The 25,632-nt window shown below is 36.0% G+C and overlaps 1 protein-coding gene across 4 annotated transcripts in view; it reads left to right on the forward strand.

Moving 5' to 3' along the window:
* The window catches only part of tln2 (talin 2), a 133,179-nt gene that overhangs the window by 35,748 nt on the left and 71,799 nt on the right, over positions 1-25,632 (forward strand). For 3 of the 4 annotated variants that reach the window (XM_015378935.1, XM_015378938.1, XM_015378937.1), the window contains exons 2-9: positions 12,386-12,560; positions 12,648-12,745; positions 12,939-13,068; positions 13,625-13,780; positions 16,222-16,364; positions 23,898-24,025; positions 24,336-24,399; positions 24,577-24,681. In XM_015378935.1, the coding sequence (XP_015234421.1) occupies positions 12,425-12,560; positions 12,648-12,745; positions 12,939-13,068; positions 13,625-13,780; positions 16,222-16,364; positions 23,898-24,025; positions 24,336-24,399; positions 24,577-24,681 (960 nt within the window). In that variant the 5' untranslated portion in view covers positions 12,386-12,424. Of the gene's footprint in view, positions 1-9,928; positions 10,004-12,385; positions 12,561-12,647; positions 12,746-12,938; positions 13,069-13,624; positions 13,781-16,221; positions 16,365-23,897; positions 24,026-24,335; positions 24,400-24,576; positions 24,682-25,632 lie in introns of those variants that run through there. The other variant, XM_015378936.1, reaches the window with a different exon arrangement.

The following is a 25,632-nucleotide window of genomic DNA, read 5'->3' on the forward strand; positions in this document are numbered from 1 at the left end:
GAGACCTTCTGGTTGACATCAGGATTAAATTGTCATGTGCATAGACATTATATTGTAAAACGTCTTTCTTATTCTTTGTCTTCTTGATGCTTGAAAGTAAACAGCTAGAATGTTTATTTTTACTGAGTGTATCCACACAAACTTAGCAAAGTGATTATATTGAATTGTCTGCCTTGACCTGAGGGCAGATTGGAGGTTAGTGCTCCCGTCCAGCCTTATATGTCCAGGAAAAGGTGGGCACAGCAGCAGTCATGGTAACTGTGGACAGAATAGCTGACCTGGAAACAATAGGCCAAAAACATGGCCTCTCTGTGAACTGTTTGATAACACAGTTTTTCCCCACTATCAACAGAGTGGTTTTATTGTTGCAAAAACCTTTTTATATTCTGAAACATCAGAAAGTTGTTTAGGAGGGATTTTTAAAATATTCTAAGATGTGCTTGATAATCCATATAAACTTTGCTTAAAGAGCTGGAAGACTGAATCTACATCACTCTCTGTCTTGATTCTCCCTGTACAGCATGCCAGAGGATGTTAAATGTTGATAGAGTCCCTTGGTGTTTCGCACTTTGGAGTTAAGGTGCCGTGGATGTTCTGTTCCACTGCTCTTGATACTGTAATCAGCATGCAAGTGCGGAGGGGCAGTCAGCCAGTGGAGTGTGAGAAAGAGGCTCAGCAGGAGATTGGAGTCACCTGATTCGGAGGAAATGACATTTTTGGCAGCATATACTGCAGCCCTATCCACCTTGAGACAAGATAAGGTGTACCCACAAATCTATTCTGTCGTTCATGCTGTGTGTCGAAAAACAGAGCAGGCACTTTGGGAAACAGTAAAGGATAATTTTTTTAAAACCAGATCTCAGAGTGGAAAAATCATAAGTAGCTGGTTTCTCATATTAGTGTGTACGTGTACATTTTTTAAAACAATGTTGTGCCTCAGCTTACCACTGTAACTTGCATGTGTCTCTTCAGCTGTCTGCACATACCTAGTTCTTATTTCTGAGAGATTTTGGCTTGATTTTGTGGCAGTCCCAAAGCAACAAAAAGTAGGATGTAACTACAACGTCTTCATTGGTGCCACGAAAACTTGTGTGACGCAATTTTTTTAAGCTATTTTTGAAAATATAATGTGTTGGTCTGGGCCTGAGTTAGAGGTGCATGTGGGTCAATCTTTTTTACATTTTCACTGTGGAAAGATTCATTGGAAATATTTATGTCGATGAAGTCTTAAAAGTTTGTATTGAGAATTAAGTTGAATCACTCAGTGTGTTCCATTGGTGTTTTATACAAGATCCACATTACATGCCTCTCGAGACACTGCACTGCTCAGTCTGTGCTGCAAGCCCTGACACTAAATGCCATATCATATATTGTGTGTTTTTATTAGAATATTTTCTTTTATCCCTGTATTTCTATTTAGAATACGACCATTTGAAATCTGTCAGTTTTCCCATCCTAACCGTGACCCTTTTAAATGTGATGTCATCATTTTAGGAGTTTGTTCTGCCTTGTGCTTAATATTTTTTCAATCATCACTGTCAAATCTGGAAAGTGTGTGCCTGCTACTCTTAAACTTCTTTGATGTATCACAATTAACAGGCTTTAGCTGGTTTGACTCTGCTGTCTTGTTGAATATTTTTACTGAACAGATTTCTAAACATTCCAGTTGAGACATGAAATATTAATATGAATAGTTGCAGATTCCCCTGACATATTTAAAGCTGTCCCTTATGTACATGCCTAAAACTGTTTCACTTATGTGCAAGTGTTGAATTTCTCAAGCTATTCACGCTCCATTTTGTCATTTATGAAGCTCCTCTACACCTTTAAGAAAGCATAAAGCTAGGTTTAAGATCACATTTAAGCATCAGATCATTGTAACACATTCAACCATCCTGTTATCTGCTGAGATTCTCACTCTCTTAGTAGAACGTCAGTTCTTTCTTCTGGTTTCACGTCATGCCTGTTGAATTTGTTTAAATTTGAATGTTCTCTTAAACTGGATGGTGACCTGTCCAGGGTTGTGCTTTGCCTTTTGCCCATAGACTGCTGGAGATAGGCACCAGCCCCACAGTGACTCTGACAGATGTAGCGAAAGAAGTTGGATAAATGTTTTGTTAGGACTATTGTCATAATAACAATAAATCAAATATATAGAATTTATTTGGAGAAATATAAAAGAAGCCACAGCAATTTCACAGAGTCACTGACTTTTAAGCAGTTTGTCTTTTTTGGCCACTTTAAATGGTTGATTTCAACAGTGTGTTAATTTGGCATTAGTACCTTTCAAACTGAAGAGGTTTGTCAATGTATACTTTTATGGCTTATGTATGGTGCATTTAGTGCACAATTAGTGAAAAGATCTTTTTTTTTTGTTAGTTTTCACATAACCCATAACTGCTTATTTTAGTCAGGCTGAAATATGTCTGATTGAAGCCACCAGTCTACCTCTTGAGCCATCTCTAGTTTAAACATCCTGTCTGCTCACTAACATTGCCACCACATAAATGATCCCTTGTAAGTATGGCAAGACTTGAACTGTTCTGCTCAACATGTCAGTTGTTTTTATGACTTACGAAGTTGCTCTTTGAAATTTCTGCTATAGTAAATACTGACATGGTATTTCATTTTAAATGGATCTAAACTTATGCGCTTGATAAACAACAACTTTCCGCAGAAACCTGTTATGACTGCTACAGAGATAAAATGATCATTTGGATGTAATTGTGAAGAATTATTGTCTTCTAGTCTGAGTACTGAGGGTTGTTCAATGTTGCAACCCTCAAACCTTCCATATGGCATACTTAGCAGTAGTTAACTGGCAGCCATATGTGGACTGACTGTTTAAAGCCGCATGATTAACACCTGCTCAATATGTAGCAGTAAAACTACTCAGAAAATACAGAGGCTGTTTAGATGTAATGGGTGCCCCTATGCTCTGTTTTCATATTATATTTGTTTTGCTATTAGCTGAAAAAAAGATGCATTCAAATTGTAAAGGTACTTGTGGCTGAAAAATGGAACTAATCAGGATAACGTGATTCCGATGACGTGGGGGGGTTATTTTATGTAGGTTTTGCATCTATTATTGCATTCAGTAACATGTAAATGAAACATTTGAGGAGCATATGCAGGAGGCACAGATAGCCACTCCCTCTGAGCGATGATCCAGAAGCTAGATCAGTCATTATGCAGACAAAGTAAGACATTGACTGCTTAACTCACTGCAGCTGCTGGGTGGAGTGTTCCTCCAACACTGGCTGTTTCTGTCTCTTATTTATCAAGAAGTCAGAACTCAAAATACAAAAAAAATAATAATAATTTGAGAACCTTTTTTGTTCTTGAACAGTAATAAAGAATGCATTTGACTTCAAATACAGTATACATCACTTGGAGACATTGGTATCTAATGCACTGACTGCTCTGTAATAAATTATTAATAATCACTAAAGACTTAGCTTCCTATAATCTGCTGCCAAGTAATAGTGAAAGCGATGGGCATTCAAGAATAGGGAACAAGCTGCTGTTCTTTTTTTTGCTCTGCTTCTCCTGTGGATCCTTTGAAGCAGTGCTGCAGGAAGCTCTACATCAGTGGATATTTTTAGTGTAAGAGGAGATGTTCTCTTCCTCCTTGCAACAAGGGCAAGATTGATAGATTCTGTCAGTTCCTCTACCCGGGAATTACATTATAACAGTACGTGTCACCCAGGAGAACACCATGTAATTCTCATAGCAGGTCATAAAAGTATGGTTTCTAAGATTTTTCACGGAAAAAAAGTATTAGTTGTTCTCAACTGGAAGCATTGGACTATTAATAAGCCCAGCTGTGAGAGAATACAACACCATAATTGTAAAGCTTAAAAACCACTGTGTTGAAACCAGCAGAATCAGGATTATTTTGGTAACCCATTCATGGATCAAAAATGGGTATAAAAATCATTGATGTGACACAACTGAGTTGGGTTGTGGGTTTGACACTTCATATAGTCAATGTTTTTTTCTTTTCAAACCATTAACGTTTGTCAACCTAATCAATGCCTATTAAAAGGGCTTTTTATTGAATCACCCATCATCTGGCTTACTAAACAGTTATAATGATGCTTTATTAACATGATCAGACTGAGAAAATAATGGGATTACAATATGATAAGTCCACTTCTTATTTTTTTACATACAGCAAGCCTGTGAGTAAGATCATTCCTCATCATTTACAGTATACCTTACAAGCGTAATATCTTGAAGCTGTATGCCACACAACTTGAAGATATTAAAAGGAATCCTGGCATTTTGAGACAAGAAGAGGTGTGGTGAAATGTCGAAACTGAGTCTGCCCTCACTACTGTATATTTGCCTAGTCAATAATGATAGACTATCTCAGTGTATATCTTGTTTTTTACCAACCTAATGCTATTTCTCGTATTTTTATTGAAGTTTTTGGAGTAATATTTGTTGGGAAAGAAGAGGTTATTGTTCAATTTTTTCAGTTCAACTGCAGCTTAAATTGGTGTGTTTTTGGAAAATACATTTTCTTGTCACTTTGTCATTTTTCTATAAAAAGTAACTATTCCAAATATAAAAATAAGAAATCAGCTTTCACATAATAAACGTACTAAATGACAGTTGATTTAGCGTAATAGCAATTTTTGTGAAACTGCTGACCAAATGGCATCTTGCTTGTCCTTGTTGGGGTTAGTATTACAATTATGGCTTATTGAGTATTTTGCCATGCTTTTAGCTTGCGTTAAATTCGTAACTCTTTTTCCACATATAAATTTCAAAGTGATTAAACTAACTCTTCTTTCTGTTTACATTTAGCACAATTGTAATTTAAGCATGACGCTATGTAGACATTTAAGTGTGAAATTTAAATCTTAAGAAAATAAAGAATCACTAAGCAACATTTTTAACTTAATAATATTCCCTTCTAAGTCCCTGTAATGGTAATCTAAGTATTTATGAGACTAATCAGGAGTCTTTCATCTTGCGCTACCATCTCTGGTCGGAATAATCACACATTCAACTTTCTGTGCCACTGACTTGATGGAGATTTTGTTGCTCTGTACTCATTGTTGCAGTACGACAAAAAGCTTTATGACAATTTAAAGCCATTGGCTTCAATAGACACAGAAACAGAAAAGAATAGAAAATGTCAATCAGATAGGGACAGAGCTCAGAAGAGTGAGTATGTCGAAAATGTTTAGAACATGATGAGAACAAAATCTGCCCTTATAGCTGACCTTGATTACTTGATTCATTCACCTGCCGTTCCTGCCCCACTCTCTAATTACCACTCATCTTATTTACATTCTCCCTCTACTATATATACGATTCAGCCCACCTATCGGGGCCAGATCATAGTACAACCTTTGTCAGATTGTTTCATTAGTTTTGAGTTTATTTCCAAGGTTTGTCTCCTTGTTCCAGTGGTTTGAGAGGTTTTTAGTGTTTGTCTTGTCTCCTGATCGTGTCCTGGCTCCTAGGTAGGAGTACAATTTTAAGTTACATAAGCATGGCTCCAAGGTGGAGCCATTTTAAAGTTGTGCAGTAATCCTGGTACCATGTCTTGTCTCTGTCCCTTAACCACTGAGCCTGCCTGTCTGCATCTGTGCGTTTCTGTCTGAGCTCGTTGCACGACGCATGGAACTCTGAACGTGCTTTCACAATCTGTGGATTCCTGGAACCCTGGATCTGTCTGTTCCTTTGTGGACCGGGACCCCTGACTGGACTACAGACTCCTGGATTTCACTGACCTGGATCGGCCTCCTGCCTGCTCACTGAGGTTGCTGCCTCGTTGTAACTTTGGGTGGATCTGTGCCGCAGCACGTTTGGCAGTCCACCGGATGGATCCTGCCTGAGAGGATGGACTGAACTCTTTAACCAGAGAGTCAGTGGTGGGACTGTGCCCCACCTCCCTGTTGCAGCCGCTGCAGTCCCCAAATCCACAGCTCCACTTCTGTTATGTTTAGTTTTGCTTTAATAAATGCTTTAATCTTTCCTACTGTCTGCCTCACCTTGAATACTGGGCACATCTGTCCTATTTTTTGACAGATCTACTTTTAGTGGCACTAAAAAACACACAGAGGCTGAATTATGCTATAAGAGCAATTGAAAAGAGAGGCAGACTCGCATCTCATTGACTTGGGTAAAAGTAACAGGTGGCTGCGAAAAGGCTACTGCACACTAGTTGATATTAGATACTGTACAACTACAGTATACCCTCATTTTCAGACATGTGGTCATGATATGCATCTTCCAGCAGCAGTAACAGCTCTGTAGCTGTGGGGTACATGGAGGTCAGGCAGTGCTTTGAACAGTGCTATTTTTCAAAGATCCTGTTAGTAGAGTCCCTCTAAAAAATGACCTAGTGTGGTTTTAACTTTTAACATGTTCTTCATATTAAGGTTGGGTTTTATTTTCAGAAAGCAGAACTGCGATATTTGAATAAAACGCTATTTCTGTGTAAGGATTTAGATGTTTTGCATAAAATTGACCTTGTTTAGGGTCACACAGTTCTCCCTGTACTACTGGGCTGATTCTTTTTTGCTTAGAATGTAGATACATGATGAGAAAATAGGACATATGATGTGTGTGGTAAAATATATTTTAAGACTTTTTTTTTTTTCCTAGACAGCTTTCTTAAGTGATGATGTTCTCATCAATCCTGCAAACTGCTGATGCCAGACTTCATCTAAGGCCTGCGATTATACCACACTAGATGTTTTAAATTACACAACAGAAGTGGTTCACCTGCCTTGAAAAACAATTTTTTTTTTGTAGAGGAATCATATATAATAGCTACCTGCTGCTTTACTGACTATTATGTTTGTGCTTTAGAGTTTATTTTTTCAGCTGATTCACAGCTTGTTAAATTGTAATAGCTGTCCTTTACAGTACAGTAGCTTTGCTTGCTGTGGAGCTGCTATAATATCAGCCTATTATCCAAGGATTCTGTTTTTATTTTCACAGTCATAACTCTTGTTTGTGTGGGTAAAAAAAGGATAGACTGGTATTCACATCTTTTCTATATTTTTAGGAATGTGTGTACATTTTCTGAGTGAGTATAAATTGATATATTCACCTGGGAAGCCTTGTTAGTTTCAGGTTGTCTCATCTCAATCTGTTTACCTTAATGGTCCTCTACTATAGTTCACAGAGGCTGGGTCCTCTAATTAACAGCTAATTACCCTAAGCTGGCCTCGTAACACTAATGAAGCAACAGATCTTGGCTCGAGAACACAATCCATTCTTTATTACTTTTGAGGCCGTGGGACTGTTTTCTGACTATTTTAAGAAGATTTTTGTGAAGGTTTATAAATATAATAGCACCATGTTTGGGTCCCGGCTCCTGGAGAATCTTGTAAATGAAGAGGAGGCTTGTGTCACTAGATCATTTGAGAATTTAAAGGAGGAGTTATTATGCTGCTTCCATCCTAATTACACTCGCACCAGAATGTTAGTTCTCAAATTATCTAAATATATTGTAATGCATTTGGTATTACTGCTTCTGTGGGCATCGGGTCACTCCACTGATCAAGGTCCCACAGAAAGGTACTACAAGTAATTGAAGCTGCAATGCTCAGGCAACCATACATAAGTTAGGAGCTTTAAGCCCTAGCAAGGTGCTTCTACCTCCAAGTTTTCCATATAGGCTGGATGAGGGTTAAAGGCAATTAAGCGGTAGCTGTTTTCAGATTTAACCTTTGTTCGACAATAGTCTTAGCATTATTCATTAAATACAGCTTCAGGCTTTAGACCTGATGAAATACTGATAATCTTTTTTTCCCCACAGCAAGGTAAAGTTTATGATAAAGGTGCCAGGTAGTTCTGGGTTGATTTGTTTTTGCTTTTTTTTTTTTTTTTACATTAAAAAAACACTTTAAAAAATCTGTATGACATCATAGATGGAGCTGAATTGCATTGTGAATGTATATTATCTGAAGAAAATGTACATAGACCTACCAATGACAGTTTAGTATTTGTCACCAAGCACTGCTGACAACAGTTGCTTAAAATGAGGTCAGTGTTCATGATTTAGGACAGTAGGAAAATAAGGTGACAGTGGGGGACAGTTTGGTAAAAGTTACTGGCCCAAAATTTGATTCGACATATGTCAGTCACAAACTCAAGATTTTTAAAAGATACTGCCACACTAACAATTTAAATGAATTGTGCCAATATGGCCCTGTGATGGCGACCTGTTCTCACCCGTAGGTGGCTGGAGATAGGGACCGGCACGCCCCGTGACCCTGCTTGAGATAAACGTGATGGAAACTGGATGGATGGATGGTGCTAATATAATATCTGGGTTCGCTGTGCTTCTTTAGAATGCAGTCATGAAACCTTTCCTCTAATAATAAATCCTGAAGGTTAATATCTGGTTTTACTGCAGAACATTGATCAAAAGCACATCAGCAGGTCCACCTCTAAACGACTGTAAAACCGACCTACAGAGTCTTCATAAGTAGACTTCGATACAGTTGAGATGCTGTGACCTTAAACTCTTTGGACTGGGAAACACTTCAATTTGAATTGAATTGAATAATTTTAAACCACAAAAGGAAGGTCAAAAATCCCTCCAATAATAGCCCAATTGTATATAGTTTCAGCACATATTGTATACAGTTATTGCAATAGTAATTGTATATCCTTATAGTAATTGTATATAGTTTAGAGATAAACTTTTCAGACAGGGATGGGTTGGTTTGAACAGTTTATTTTTCTTTATGGCTTCTGTTATTTAGGAGTTATTTTATGTTAAGGTAATAACTTAAGTAGTTTATTCAGTGTTAATATTTAAGATTGGAACCAAATTCTGCTTGTTGCCATTAAACAGTGTAAATAATCCCAGATTGGACTCTTGATCATGTTTCTGCTTTAGCATCCCTCCGTCCCCTCCGGTATTTCTACTCCTTCAAATACCAGTGAGGCATCAGGGGGAAAAGTGTGCCTTTAAGGATGAATACTAATTTGCATCACTTAGTTGATGTTTAACAGTGTTAAACATTCTGGAGTTTATAGAGTGGTCTTATTCCAATCTAAATGAGTTCTAATCATCTTTTAGTATTTTTGCTCAAGGGTACTGTCTAGCCACTTCTTCAGCTATCCGCTGACAGACCACCACACTTGCTGATCTTGAGATCTGTTCTGTTGCCTGTTGTACACAGCCACTCATTAGAGCTGTTTCCTGTCCAGATGGCTCCTGCCCTGTCTGGCCTTCATTGACTTGTCCATGTTTAGACTCCCCAGCTTGCTACTCTTTGGCCATTTTCATCTCTTGCTATTTGGTGCAGTAAACAAACATGATTTAACTCACGACCCTTTTCTAATGGAGCAGTAAACGTCGGTGGTGATCAAATTACTTTCTAACGGCATCATCCTAATGTAGAAAGTGTAATACAATATATTAATATGATTCAGAGAAACACAAGAGAGATGTCTCTTGCAAGAGAGCAGAACTAATTAAGTTGCTCACTGGAGTGTTTGCATGAGGATCTTGGAGCCTCTCACTCTCATGTAAGATTGGGGATTATCACTATCTCTTTTAGATTTTCTTTAGATTTTCTGAAATATTTGTGGATTCAACCAATTTATACTGAAGAAGCTACTGTTGCTTCTGTGCTAATAAGTTATCTGAAATGGTTCCCATTAAAATTGAAGCTTGCCGTTTTGTTGGGATGAAATTTTAGGAAACCTTTGTGTATTTACCATGTGGTGGGGCACATCTGACATGTCTGTTGGGGACCTGTGTGTTGTCAGTCTTGGGTCCTGTAAGTGCATGTTATTAGGAGAGCATCTGTAAAATGGTTGGATAACGAAAACTCAGTGGGGCTTCTCTGCCAGCTTGTAAAGATGGGAGTACATGCAGCGTCATTACCTCCTCTCCTTTGTGTGTCTTTCTGTCTCATTGAGAGAGGGGAACTATTAGAGAGGAACCCTCAACTATGACAGAGGCCCATTCACAACTTCATCATTACAAGAAAATGTCCTTTTCAGACTTTCTCCGGTAAGACTCAGAGGGAGGTCACAAGCCCCCCCCCCCCCTTAAACTTTGAATCGTGTTTTTGTGATGTGCATGTTTGCCCCTAGACAAGACACCCGAAAAATGCTTGTTTGTCATTAGAGGTCAATAAATGAACAAAAAAATTATCAGTAAGATAAAGAAATAATTTTGGTTTAAGGTTAGTGAATATTCTTAAAATATCTAGCAATGCACAGATCTGACTTTTCAATAGTAAGTTTGGCAAAATGCTGATTCGAAACCTCCCCGAAAAGCAATCAATGTTTTTTTGTTTTCTTTTTCATCTCTGTTTTGCACCGCCCTTCAAAATTTATGTTAGAAGGAGAGGCAGATACTCTGTTTAATTAAAGAAAACTTGATGTTAGATGCTGTTTTCAGGCATTTTTGAACAAAGAAAATAAGAGAAATGTATCTTAAACATTTTAATATCTTACATCAAAGATTAGCTTTGTTTGCAGTGTTTTCATAGATAATGTAGAACATTTTTCTAAACAAAATTTTCTAACATGCTCCTAAAATTTCCATTTTCATCGTGTCTTGCTGCTGCACTTAGCCTTCTTGGTGTCCATGGAAGTCTTCCTTCCTCTTTAAAAGCAACCATATAATGGAATAACAGACATGTCTAATTTGAAATAGCCATTTACACCATTGTGTTCCACTGACTTTATTATTAAAGCTTGATTAATACAAAGCATTACTAAATTTAGGTCTAGCTCACAACGTCCATACTGAAGAGTAGCACAAGGTGGCCTGATTTGAGATTAATATTTTTGTATTTCATTTTCTTGCAAAAAATGATTTACTATATATATACAGTTCTAAAGAAACTTCTACAAAGACCAGAAGACAGCAATGCAAATATGTGAAACTGCTGTGTTAAATATAAAAGAAAATCCCATTACAAATGTTCATCATGCTAAGTTATGATAGATCAAATATGCTGTCTGTATCAGCCAGTCCTGCCTATGGACTTATCGTAAATTTTGATAGAATCTAAAATTTTAGTCCCATCATAGACTTTTGTTATCTTCTCTTACTGTTTTTGTCAGTTATATCTTCATGGAGGAAAGCCCGTGAAGGTCTTTCTGTAATTAAGAAGGAAAATAATTTCATTACGCAGAGAAAAAATGTTCATCCTGGAATTGAATATAGAGCTTTCTAAAAACATTTGATTTCTTCTGCCTACAATATTCAAATCCGTTTTTTGGTGTGTTTTTTTTTTTGTTTTTTGTTTTTTTTTACAAAATTTTTCTTTTCATCATCAGATTGTAATTGAGTTTTTATTCCTATCTATTCCTAGCTTTCATTTTGAGTTTCTGATAGATGTATCAATACTGCAAAATGTATTTATACTTCAATGCTGTATCTGGAAATAATACTACTTTGTCATGGAATCGATACCAAAAACAAGTGTTGTATACATATTTTTTGCTGCTGTTAAATTTCGATGCCTGGGTTATTTTATTTTGCACACTTATTTAACTAGCATCTGCTGGTGAGATTGAAATAGGAGAGTTTTTCAGATTAAATTTTTTCTGTCATGCAAATAATTATTTGTCATTTTTTACTTCACTGGTATAGAAAATGGTATAGAGTATTCCTGTATATGGATATTTAGTTGTATCGTGACAACTCCATGTTCTGGCTGGCAGAAGTAGTAGTGTTTCTAGGTGGCCTATTTATAGTCCTGCTCTTTATTACTGTGTTAAAGACAAGGTTATTGATATGGAAGAGGAGAAAAAAAGTCTTCACAGTTTATGTCTCTCCCTTTTTTAAGCACGTATCCCAGAACAGCTGAATTGATTTTAGCCTAATGGCTACACATGATAAAACATAACCAGATTTCCCTCACTGGGAAGTTGTTTGAAGGAGTGCAAAAATAAGGAGAAAAAAAAAAGAATTTATTAAACCTGCAGTTTTTTTGGTGGATTATGTGGATTTACATGTTTCTTTCCTGTATTCTGCTTAACATTTGTTTTTCAAATTAGTTTAGGTAAATTAGCATACTCATTTAATTTTACATATAAGCAGAAAATCTTCATTCTCCTTACTGTGAAAACATCTGAAGAATGATGATCTGGTGCAGCAGCTTTACTACGGATGAATGTTTAGTTTGACAGGTAAAAAACTCCCCAAGGAGGTAATTGTGATGATTTGCACTGTGCATTGTGGTGGTGTATTTTAGCTCTGAGACCTCTCTTTCACCCTTTAAACATGATTGCTATAACAGCCAATGTTTTCATGATGCCTTGAGAAATAACCACCAAAACACAAACTAATTATTTTGATTATATACCAGAAAAAAATAAAAAAATAAAACGTTACCTGTCTTAATCTTACATCATGCTTCTTGTATGTGTTTTCCAGGTGTGTAGGCTGGTGAGGCCATAACACTTACCCGCCAAGATGGTGGCCTTATCTTTAAAGATTTGTGTGCGCCAGTGCAATGTGGTAAAAACGATGCAGTTTGAACCATCCACACCTGTGTATGATGCCTGTAGGATCATCAGAGAGAGAGTACCAGAAGCCCAGTCTGGACAAGGTTAGACAACGCCTCCTGAATCTAATTTTCATGATTGAAAACCATGGCCATCAATATTTGCATGCTTTGTGTTGCTCTGTGTTCCAGCCTCTGATTATGGCTTGTTCCTGTCTGACGATGATCCGAGGAAAGGAATCTGGCTTGAGTCTGGGAGAACCCTGGATTACTACATGCTGCGAAATGGAGTAAGACCAAATCATATAGTCCAGGGTGGAGGCTTGTCAATGTCACTTCTCGTTTCTTGAAGTGATTTGTATTTTTCTAGTGGGAGCTGAAATATTTATGCCTCTCCGCTTGCGAGAAGCAAAAGCACTTTACAGTCGAGCGGGATTAGCAAAGCTCTTCATGTCATCCTGCTTTCCCTCCTATTTTTCACAGGATGTCTTGGAGTATAAGAAGAAACAAAGACCGCAAAAGATCAAAATGCTGGATGGTGCTGTGAAAACCATCATGGTTGATGACTCAAAAACAGTCGGAGAGCTACTTGTCACAATATGCAGTAGAATAGGTGAGTGCATTACAGTTAAAAAAACACTGTTTTATTTTGCCTTACCACTTTAAAATGTTTAAGAGCTGGATTCTTTAATCAGTTGAAGCACTTTTTTGCTTGACAAATCCAAATTAGGGTTTTGTTTAGAATCGAGAAGATACACACTTATAAAGTTCAAACAAGCTGGTGTGTAATAGATCCTCAAGTGTTCCTCTGAATGTCCAAACTTAGCTATTTGCCATAATAGAGAAGTGTTCCCTAAGCTCTATACTTCATTTTAATAGGCTGCTTCTGAACCTAATTGGGTGAGGAAGAGAAGGATGTATATCTGGCAGAAAGCTTTATTGGAAAATGTTTATTTAGATGAGGGCTTTCTGCTTGGCTTCTTCCCTGCCTCCCCTTGTGTTTTTGCTTTTCTTTCTGCTGGCTCTGTACCAGCTTTCCTTCATTTTAGCTGGAAAAATAAAGAAAGAGATAATAAGGGAAAAAAAGCTGAAGAAGCTGGGCATTTTCTCTATTATTTAATAGTTTGTAATCATTTTAAAGGGGATGCTTTTTTTTTAATTTTTTGTAGGTATTACCAACTATGAGGAATACTCGCTCATACAGGAAGTTCCAGAGGACAAGAAGGAGGAGAGTACAGGGACATTGAAGAAAGACAGGACCCTTCTGCTACGAGATGAAAGGAAAATGGAAAAACTCAAAGCCAAACTTCATACAGATGATGACTGTAAGTTTCTGCTCTCAGACAGAGGCAGTTCTTTACATGGGCAATATGGCTTACTGCCCAGGGTCGCAATGATTTGGAAGTGACATATGCATTCCAGAAGTAAAAGAAAAAAAAAACCTGTTCCTGTTCCCTAAAAAAGTATTTTGGTGCATATCTTGTCAGAAGGGAGTGTGTAACTTAGAAAATATTTCTGTACAAAGATGCTGGATAAATTTGCTGAAGTCGTATTGTGCCGGTTGAATTTCAGATTCAAAGATTCTGATTTGGCTTTACAATAGATTAACTCTAGAATTTATTTGGTGCATAAAAACTTGTGGTTCTTAGATTGGTCAAACTAAAAAATAGACTAATGTGATTGCACTTTTTTTTTTAAAGCACTGGACCAATTTATGCAAAAGTGGAACACTAGTTGACCTTTCAAACTGGAGCAACCAAAGGTGGTTTTCCCAGGGTTACATTTAAGGAAAAGATGCCACTGTCTCCTAAACCAAATACCTTCTGCATTTCTAAGGTCATACCACTTTTCATATTTCATGTCCTGAAACTCAGACTAATCACTAGGGTGTAACAGTCAATTTCAGGTCACAAGATGGGAGGTTACATAAGTCACAAAAAATAATATTCGATTTTAGCTTTATTTTTTGCTAAACCAAAAATTAAAAGATAATTGCTAAGGTTTTTAAATCAAATTTTTAACTTTTGCAAATACAGTCAATGTTTAAAGAGCCACATACTTTGTTTCAAAGAAACTGTAATCATTGTATCTTTTTGTAGAACTTTTCGGGAAGTTACCGTAACAAAAATTATTGACTTATGAATCATTGTGAATAAATACTAATGTAATTGGATTAAAATTTGCTCCATGTTATTAATTTATAGAGTCCCATAAAAATGTTTTGGGTTTGTTTTGTTGTAATGTTACCACCAATCAACCGGATGGCACCACTGTTTATTCTTGGCACCCGATGCCTTGGGTAAAGAAGTAATACTAAAGTGGATGCACGCTACTGCAGAAAAATGAATCAATCAAAAGTTCGGTCTGGGATTATTTACACTGTTTAGCAATGGCAAATATCTAGAAGGAATTTATCCGATTCTGTTTGTAAATATAAACACTAAATAAACATAGTGAGATATTAACTGAATAACCCATTTAGCCATACTGCATGGCAAACAGCATAATTTCTCTGCTGTGCTCGGAAGTTGAGGATAGAAAAGCACATGCTGGATTACACTGAACACAAAGAGACAAATGTAAATACTGCATTTAATGCTGGCTTCACATCTCTGTACAATGGAAATCATTAGTGTCTCGCATGTTTTATTCATTTTTTTATTTAGTAATCTAAAAAGTTCTTATTTTGCTTTATCTTATAGATATATCTAAGTTTAGTACCGTAATATGTAAGACAACATAATTTTGTTATTCTGTCAATATTCAATACAGCACACACAATACATTTCCCAAATATAATTAAATACATTTTTTATTTCAACATATTGTAAAAATAAAATGTAGCCATCCATGTAATGAAAAGATTATCTTGATACAAAAGAAAAATTTGGGATTTTAGGTTTTTAAGAAAACAGCCACTTATCAATTAATCTTTAGCCAATCACTAATATTAACTTTAGATTAATTCATTATCAATGACTTACATCCCTAGGCTAGTATACGAAGAGTTTTTTTATGCTTTCTAATTCTAGTATACCCCTTTTGCAAAAAAAGGAACTGAAAAAACTATACTCTTTTGGATTTCACAAAATAAATATTTTTTTCTTACCTGCAAACTGTGATTTATAGAGTCACAAAAAAAGCACAGCCAGTCATGTATTCTCACAGTGCTTACATATTATCTTGTCTGATGCTACTTTTTTCTTCGGTAAGTACTAGAATCCTGTCACACAGACAGTTTGGAAAGTTTGAAAGTGTAAACAGCCAAATGATAAGTCTTTATAACCATCGCTTTGATGACAACATCATAGCATCACAAAAATCTCTTTATTTAAAACCTAAAAAACTAAAGTCTCAATAAAGGATTGAAGGTATTTAAAGTCTACACGTTCATATTTGAAGTTATAATGATTGCTAAGACTTATTTCACTTGACAAAGTCATATTAAATGAAGCAATTGAAAATTGAAAAGAAATCCTGTGGCTTTTTAATACTATTGTATCTTGTGGCACCAAAATGTCTTACATCCCTACTAATTACAAAGTTTATGAATTGTTACCTAACCTATCTGTCTCCCCCATCTTGTCATGAAAAATAAACATTCTTTCGCCAGTAAATCTTGACTTTTTCAAAATGATTTGAGAGATTTTCATTTTTACCGTTACTAATTAAAATTAACAGTGGTCTTTTCAATTCAACAATGAACATATTTGTGATCTTTTTTTTATTTGCATGTACTTACAAACTATATTTATTGATTTTGCAGTAAACTGGCTGGATCACAGCAGGACATTTAGAGAGCAGGGAGTAGAAGAATGTGAAACCCTGCTGCTGAGGCGAAAGTTCTTCTATTCTGACCAGAATGTGGACTCACGGGATCCAGTCCAACTAAACCTGCTCTACGTTCAGGTAAAACCCCTTAAGCCTCCATCACTCTGAATAACAATATTGTAAAGCATATTTTTCTCTTTCTTATATATTTGACCATGTGAATTACCTGTTGATTCACAAACTACTCCATGTTACTATTTTGCGCACTGTAAATTTTAAACATTTCATTCAGGGCACTGTTTATTTTATAATATTATTTGATAGTCAAAAACAGGTGCATTCATCTAACCTTTCAATAGTTTCTATTATTATTTTCTCTTGTGCTTTTATTTTATTAAATGCAAAATAATAATAAAAAAAAAAAAACAATTTCTTAATCATTGATAGTGCTTGCTTACATGAAAGGTAAAATTTATTTAAGCTTTTCTTTCAACAGGACTGAAAAATTTCAAAATTTCTAGTTTCAAAATGAAGATATAGGTGCAAAAAAAATGTCTGTGAAGATTATCTATCATTTTTACAGTGCAACAACAACAGGCTTGAAATAAAGACAACTGGACTTTCTTGGTCATGTTGCCTTTGATTATAGAAATTCTATTGTAGATTTTTCATAGATAATAAGAGTACTGAAGTGGAAGGTTAGTGTTTTTTTCATTATGTTTTTTGAAATATGACACCAGAGTCGAGTATAGCTGTTCCTATTTTCCTAACTTTCTAATATGGTTAAGCTGTTTTGATGTCATTCTTAGATCTGATTTCCTATGTAGGAGGTAGATGAATGGAGGACAACTGTTAAGGAACCAATTTAATCTTTCTCACCAAATCAATGACAAAGTTTTTCCTTTAGAACCCTGACCTAAGCTACTGTTTTTCTTCATAGTGAAGGATACACTTAGTTATTATTTCAATGATCAAACAATGCACCTTTAAAACGTTGCTGTTGGGAAACTAGGGGAAGCCATTCAGTGATCCATCCATCTTCTGCCACTTATTCCATCAGTGATCCTGAGTCTATAGGTGAGAGTTGGGATACACCCTGCACTGGTCACCAGTCTGTTGCTGGGCCACACACAGACACACAAACATGCACAATTAGAACAATTTAAAGTTGCCTATTAACCTAACAGTCATGTTTTTGGACTGTGGGAGGAGCAAACTCCATGCAGAAAGACCCTGGGCTGGGAACCCGGAACCTTCTTGCTGCAAGACAGCAGTGCTACCCTCCACGCTGCCGTGCAGTTATTTTCTTCATTGTAGAGTATTGGAAAAAATTAAATGCCTTTTTTATTGTGGAAAACTTCAGTATTGGAAGACAAAAAAAACACATTTTGACTGATTGATTATCCATTTGTAGGTCCTTTTTCCCAAGCATATGCTAGATTGTATTTTGGAAGATAAAAGTTATTGGAGGGAAAGCCGAATGTTCAACTTTTCAGCAAAACTTTTCAGCTCAGTCCACAATATGTTCTCAGAGCAGATCGTACCATATAAAGTCCCTCCTGTGGATTGACATGTCCCACTGGGTCTCCTCCCAGTGTAATGTGTCTGTGAATCTGCAACACAAGAAACCCCTGAGGCATCCTGATCAGATGCCTGACCACCTCAAATGACCCTTTCACTGTGGAGAAGCGGTACCTCTGTTTTGAACTCCATGTGATAACAAAGCTCCTCTCTCTATCTCTAAGGCTGAGCGTAATTACCTTAAGGTTCAAGCTCAATTTATGGTCATGCTAATCTGGACAGTAATCATCTATTTCTGTTATCTCCCCTCATTGAGATCAAGAAGCATTTACAAACATGCAAGACATACTAAACTATCAAGTTATCAGTTTTGTGTCTCTTTTATCAGTCAGTTTGAGGATCAGAAGTTTAAGTTGAAGTAAGCTAAAGAGCATTTTAGAGAACTCTGGAGCAGTGTGACTTTAAGGATTCCCTTTTATTAGGCCCAAAGGCATTGTAAAGCCCCATTGTATTTCTTGGTTTCTTAATCCTAATCAGTGGACCTCTGACTATTGACGTGCTTTTATGGATGACTTAACGTTCATCAAAAGTCCTGAAAGATGGCAAAAAAATTAGCCCCTCCGAAAAGTTTTGTATTTTAATTGAATAAATCATTGGTAAAAACATGTGACTCCACAGCAACCTCTTAAATCAGCCTAATTAACCGGCTTGATAGATGTGTTTGAAAGTGGGTACAAAGATCGATCTTATTGAAGCAAGAAAAAAAAGAAAATGTTTTGGAGGTATTTCCTAAAACCAACACATTGAGACTTTGACTTGGGCATGTGTTAAGACCAAATAGCCACAATGGCACCTACCCCTTTTACTCTGTATTTATATAACTTGCTTTTTTGCTCAGACTGAACGTCATGTGAGTTTCAGGGCTCTCAAGTTCTATCATGGATTGGAATCTATTGGTGTTTTCACACCAAACACAATTATAGCAAATTTTTCGCATCAGTCGTATGCTGATGACAACTTCACATTTGGCCAACAACTGCATGGACAACAGGGACAATGTTGAGTTTACTTCATTGAATCATCAAATAAGTGGAGCTCTTTTCCAATTGCCTGTTGTCTGTTCAGATTAGCACGGTGCATCTGGATTTTACAAAACTGAGACAAACAATGGCATTGGCATTCCCCAGTCAAAGTTCCCAGTCAAAGTTCACAGGAATGCGATGCTGAGACTACATCAACATATGGAACGCATAACACACGTCTTGTTGGGTTTTTTTTTTTTTTTTTTTTTTTTTATAAATAGGGATAACATGTAATTCACTTGCTCTATTTACAGTGTTCTCATTTTGGCAGGTTGTCTACTGATTTTAATCCTTCAGGATATTATCATATTACACACCCCTATGTGGGAGTGGCTTACATTAAAATTCTTTAGAAATCTACATATTTTTAAACTATAATAAAAGTTTTTCAGTTTTGTTTTGGTGAATTTATAAACTATTCTAATATTCATAACTTGAATTTAAAATATAAATTTTTCCCAAAACATATAACCCAAAAATACACAAATGCACACACAGACTTTCATAGGTTGTCTTGACATTTCCCCTTATGTCCAAAAATTATTATTAAATCTTAAATTCAGTTTCTGTATTGCCTTTCTGCTTCATTTTCTCTCTCTCCATTTCAATTTCTCTCCATCTCACACTCATTGTGACACTGTTACATACACCCCCACCCTCCTGGCACACATTAGACTCCTAACATGCACATCATGGTCTCCTCTCAACACACTCATATTTCTTTTCACAACAACTCCACCCCCTGCCCTTCCATGCTCTCCCCATCTATCTTTGCGTTGTTCTGTCTCTCTCACACAGTTGGATTGTTGCACAAATCACAAAGGCTATTCACATGGCAGTTGTACTAATTTGTCAGTGTGTCAAAAGGGCCAAATAGAACAAGAAAAAAGAGAGACTTTAACAAAGTGGAATATTCCTCAGGCTTTGTGGTTTCTGACTTTTTTCTTTCCTTTTTACCACCTTTATTTCAGATTTCACATTTATTAAAAATACAGTCTGAAGTTTGAGCTTTCCATATCTGGTATCTTTATGGATATAACTTGCCTTACAGTACATGTTTTAGACAATTCTGACTTTTCAAAGCAGCCCTGTCATGATGATAACATAAACATGTTCATGGTATAGGAAAGCAATTTAAAACGTGTTTGTCCTGATAGTGTTTACTTAGTCCTTTTTTAACCTAAAGATAATTTTTGCACATCAGTAGACATAAACCTTATCGTACACCATCGCCATCTGCTATATAAACCAACTTCACATTCTTAGCTCTTATTTCAGAGAACACCAATGGTCATATCTTTTTTTTGACTGCTACTGGTGTCTTATCAACTTTGGCTTCCATTTTTTTTTTGTGCACCTTTTCAAATTAATCTTGGACTTTTCCTCCTTGTTGCATATCTACTCATTTAGCTAATTTAATTTGACTTACTATGAATAACAGATTCTACATCCTCAGATACAGAAGATGCTCACCTTAACTCTGAGATCTCCAAAATACTGCAACTTTCCCAAATTCAATATGTTCAATAACAAACGGGGCCTAACAAATAAATAAAACATATAACCTTTATTGTTGTGGAGTTGCTGTATTTTTCTCAGCTTCGCTGCAATCCTGTAGATACCTTGCAATAAATAGATAAATAAATAAAAAAGACATTAAAAGAACATAGACCAGGTTGTTCTTTTTTCTTATAGAGCAGTAACTGTTTTTTTAAGACAAGGTTAACAGAGTCAGCTAAGTGTAAAAAAAATATATGATTAAAATCTATCTTCAGCACATTCATAAAACATTTTTTTCTTTTATTCATATAATTTGCAAAATGTTATCCTTTGTGAAATATTGTGTGAATACTGTTAACTCATATGCACATTTTGTTGTGCTCATGTAGTATTTGTATATAGCAATGCAGTAGCAGTCATTCAAACATTTCCCTGAAAGGCTGAGACTGCATAACTCTGAATTACTGCAATACATTTGGCTCTTAAGAGTATAATGAAAGCAGATCTGTTGCCAGTAAATAATTCTGTGGTATTTGTTCTTCAAAGGTCTCTCAGAAGAGCCGGTAGATTTCTTTAGATGTACTGGTTTATATGACACAATCGTTGCTTGTATGTAGTATTTTATCAGTGTTTTGGCTTTAAAGGTGGGGGATTTTAACAATTTTTTAAGAACATGGAGGTAGATTAGTGAAGTATTCCTTAGAAATATAGAGGATGCTGCCTTGAAGAGTAGCTTTGTGAATCTTAAGGAGTTATCACATGGAAGTCAGACTTTTTCTTGTGAATGTGAGTGCTGATGTTAGGTTCAGTTAAAACCTGCTGCAAAATGCATCTTTCGTGTGGTTTAAACCAGAAGAGATCACAAGAGCAAGCGCTCAACAAAACATAATTTTGGTTTCTCTGTATTGACGTCAATAGTGAAAAGGGGCTAACATTAAAATCAATGAAGAAGGGTGACAGGATAGCAGTGCTAATGGGGATCTTATCAATAAATTAGAAAAAAAATAATGAAACTGTACAGGACTCACCTGTAGGCAGTCAGTAATGGTTATAGCTTCTATAATTTTATACCTAATGTCTAAGAAGCCAGGACAAAGTAGTGAAAGACCTATGGAAAACTGCTAATGTTGCTAACAATACATTCACATGAATACAAATACACATTATTAAAATTCTTGTGCATACCCTCATGAGAAACGAAGGATTTTGAAATGAAGTCATAATGAACTCTATTTGATATTTGTAAATTCCATGTTATGACTCCTTTGATAGCTTTGAACACTGTCCTCACTTTAGTCACCTTTAACTAATGTATTATAATCCATTACATTGGAGTTCCCATAATCACTGGTTCCAAATACTACATTATCATAACTCTGAGATCTTTTTGAGAACTGAGAAGTCAAAAAGTGTATTTAGCCTCCATTTTCCATCCATGTCCTACTTTGTTGGTCCATTATATACATTTGCTTTAGACATATGCAGAAGTTGAAATATAAAATAAATCTACTTCATGAAAGTGTAAGACATTTGGATATTTTGGTAGGTTTGGAGTTTATGGATGCCTTTTTAATTTCTAAATCTTCCCCCATTTTACCCTTTCTTTTGTCTCGTAGACTCAACATTATTTTCAAAGCACTTTGTCTCTATTAGTAGATTATCTCTATCTCTCCAAGTCATACTTACAACAGAATGAGTGTGTCCTATTATTCCTTGCATCCTAATTTGTGTAACAGCCTCTAGTGATAAGTGCGTATCAGTATGAAAGGCATGTGTAAGGACTAATTTTAGCACATCTTCTTGTGTTTGCTAAGAGCTTATGTGCTCCATAGTGAATTGCACTCAGCGAAGGACGTGATTGTGAGAGAACATTGTTGTCCTCATTACAGCAGTAAGTTGCTGCTTAGGCCTTTATTGATGTAATGCGACGTAAGAATGAGCTGAGTCTATGCTGTGTACTGATATGCCATTGCTAAAAGCATGGACGAAGTCTCTGACTGTCAGCAGGCCCTCTGAGCTCTTGAAGCTATTAAATGTGCAGCAGTGAACTAGAAGGAGAGGGTGAAGGAGAACTGACTGCCCCCTGGAGAAACAAACGCACAGGGGAAAGCATTTGAAACATGTCAACAAAGACTTTTCTTCCCCTATCAAATGGGAAAGTTAATATAGAGTGTGCCTAAAAATGCCTTCAAACATTCAGTGACTAATGCCTCCTCTGCTAAGCAGGAAGAAATCAACGGTAATTCATTTACTGGCATGTGTATGAGATATAATTAATGCCTGATACATTACTGGTTATGTTTCAGTTATAAACAGAAATGTCCAAATATTTTTCGGTTATATTGTACATGAACACAACACAATGTAATGCATCATGTTGAAGTTTAGTTTCCAAGATGTTTTACAAATTAAACTCTGAAAACTAATGTGTGTATTTCTATTTAGCAGCCCTTCCAAGTCAATAAGGCAATCAATGCTGCAAGTCTTTAGCTATATGTTTTTGACAAGTTTGGTCATCAAGCAGCTAAACCTTTTGCCCATTCTTCTTGGCAGAAAAGCTTAAATTCAATCAGATCTGAAGGAATATCAATTTAAATCTGATCACCAATTTGGAAAATAATTAAGCTTAAAGCTCATTTAGGAAATGAAAACATATTAATGTCTAAACCAGTCCGTTTAAGCTCTGACTGTAAAATATGTTTGGTGTGGTCTTGGAATGGGAACCTCAATCCCTGTCTCCTTGCCTTTTTAAATCTTGTACTGGAAAAAATCTAAATCTAGATACATCATTTTTTCTTAAAATAAGTGCATTTTTTCTTCAACTGAGGAGGTAAGTGAGACACTTTGCCAATGGAACAAGACATTTTACATTTAAAATAAGAAAAAAACAATTTCATTGCCTTATTTCAAGTATATATTATCTAATAACCTTTTTTTAAGAGTAAAAATCATGATTGCATTGGCAAATTATCTTATTTACCTACCCAAATTAAGGGTAAATACACTTAATTTAAGACATTTTGACTTATTTCTAGATTGTTTTTGCTGTGTAGGATATTATGTTATGACCTAGGGGTGTCGTTGGGGAAGAGGTCTAGGAATATACATGTGTGTAAAGTTCTAATTTTATAGAATTTTTAGGTTTAAATGATTTTCTTTCTGTTTTACAGTTGTGCAGAACTTTTTATTGGACATTATAATAAAATCCTGAGAAAATCCACAAAAGTTGATAAAATGTTGAATTGTTGAAGGAGAATTGATACTTTTACAACCCATCGTCTATAATTTTCTGTAATGAGAAAATTAAACCATATTTAGCATTTGCAAAAGCATTTATCAATCATTTATCCTTGTCTTTCCTTTAGAAGTACAGTTATACAATCTCCTGCTGTAAATGAAATCTTTTTTCAAGCCATGTTGCTTCTAAATCTCCCATCAAGGTGCTTGTTATAGAGTCCTGTCCTGTGATTTGGGCCTTTTTGTCGTGCCTTTAAAGTACTTTCCCTGTACCTCAAAACGTGAGCCTCACCTAATCCCTCCCTGCTTTCTGTCCTTGTGTCTCCTCCAGGCTAGAGATGATATATTGAATGGATCCCACCCCGTCTCCTTTGATAAAGCCTGTGAGTTTGCAGGGATCCAGGCTCAGATCCAGTTCGGACCCCACGTGGAGCACAAACACAAGCCTGGATTCTTGGAGTAAGATTTTTTTTTCACTCAAAGGATTAGCTAAAGCCACAATTAAATAAAATAAGAAAAAGAAAAACAATTTTAGAGCTTCTTTATGGTTAGCTCAGGACTCTATGTTAGTTAACGCTTCATTTAGCTCACTCTCTTCTGGGATTTCCTGCAGTGGAAAACTTAGGGCTGATGTCAGCTCTTACAATCCTTTTCTGATACATAGATACAAAGGCAAGAATTACCTCATATGAGGAGGTATGTTCATAGAAAAGGGAATGCCTGTATGCTAACTGACTAACTATGTGAAAAATGCTATTTATCTTTGCAGCTTGAAAGAGTTTCTACCTAAAGAGTATATCAAGCAACGAGGGTCCGAGAAGAAAATATTCCAAGTATGTGTTTTTGGTTTCGCAAATGTTTCTAAAATATATTATTAATTTCCTAAGTCCACAGGAATTCTTGCAAAATTTCCACTTGATATGATAAACTACGTGCATAAAATGTAGACCACAGCATTTTAAAGCTTTTCACATGCTTAGAGTACCATAACTACAGTTTTGTCCATGCAGGAGCATAAAAACTGTGGAGAAATGTCTGAAATTGAGGGGAAGGTGAAGTATGTGAAGCTTGCCAGATCTCTGCCAACATATGGAGTGTCCTTCTTCCTCGTCAAGGTAAGAGCTGAATCATCAATGACACTTTTAAAACTCATGCATCAAATTATTTGTGTGACTTTAAATATGCCTATTTTGCTGTAGAGGATAAACAGTGCATTGTTTGAGTCTTCATACCACTTGGACTTGTTTGTATTTTTTTATATTAAAATTACGAACTTCAACTGATTTTTTTTTTTACTGGGATTTTATGTGATAAGACAAAATAAAGTTGTGTATAATTGTGGAGAGCAAGGAAAACAATACAGGCTTTGAATAAGCTGAAAATTATAACATGTAAATGTATTTAAGCCCCTTTACTCTAACACGCCCAGATGAAATGGAGTGCAACCATTTTCCTTTAGAAGCTATCCCAGTTTAATGAAATTTTTCCCTATGCGTAATTTAATCTTATATATACACCTTTCCGGTGGAGACCTTGAAGGCTTGATAGAGAAAACTGATGAACAAAAAGGCCCATAAAGTCTAGGAAACACAAAACAAAATCCAAGAATAAAATTGTGGAGAGGTATGAAGCAGGGTTAGGTTCTAAAGCTATATATATATATATTTAAAAAGCAGTTCAATCCATCACCTGGAAATGAAAGAATATGGCACAAGAACTATCCCCTAACCTGATAGATCTTTCAAGCAGAAGTTTCCAGTGATAATCCAGATAACCCCCCGGTGCACTACCATGTTACATGACTATACCAAACAGACCAAAAACAATTTGGTCAGGTTACACCAAGTGTCTGGTCCGATAGTGTTTTGATCAGTTTGTTTTTTCCTACAGCTTTCAGAGGCATCTATGGTTAAACACAGCTGACTCCAATATGAACACATTAGCAATGCTGTGACTGCTAGTAGCGAGAAAGTTTAGCCATTTGATCCAGGTATGTAGGATAAGAGACACATCTAAAAGTTGCTGGAAACAGTCTCACAAGGATCTGAGTTTGAGACCACTGGCAG

Source organism: Cyprinodon variegatus, unplaced genomic scaffold (assembly GCF_000732505.1).
Source record: "Cyprinodon variegatus isolate N-32 unplaced genomic scaffold, C_variegatus-1.0 Scaffold182, whole genome shotgun sequence".
Classification (NCBI taxonomy): Eukaryota; Metazoa; Chordata; class Actinopteri; order Cyprinodontiformes; family Cyprinodontidae; genus Cyprinodon; species Cyprinodon variegatus.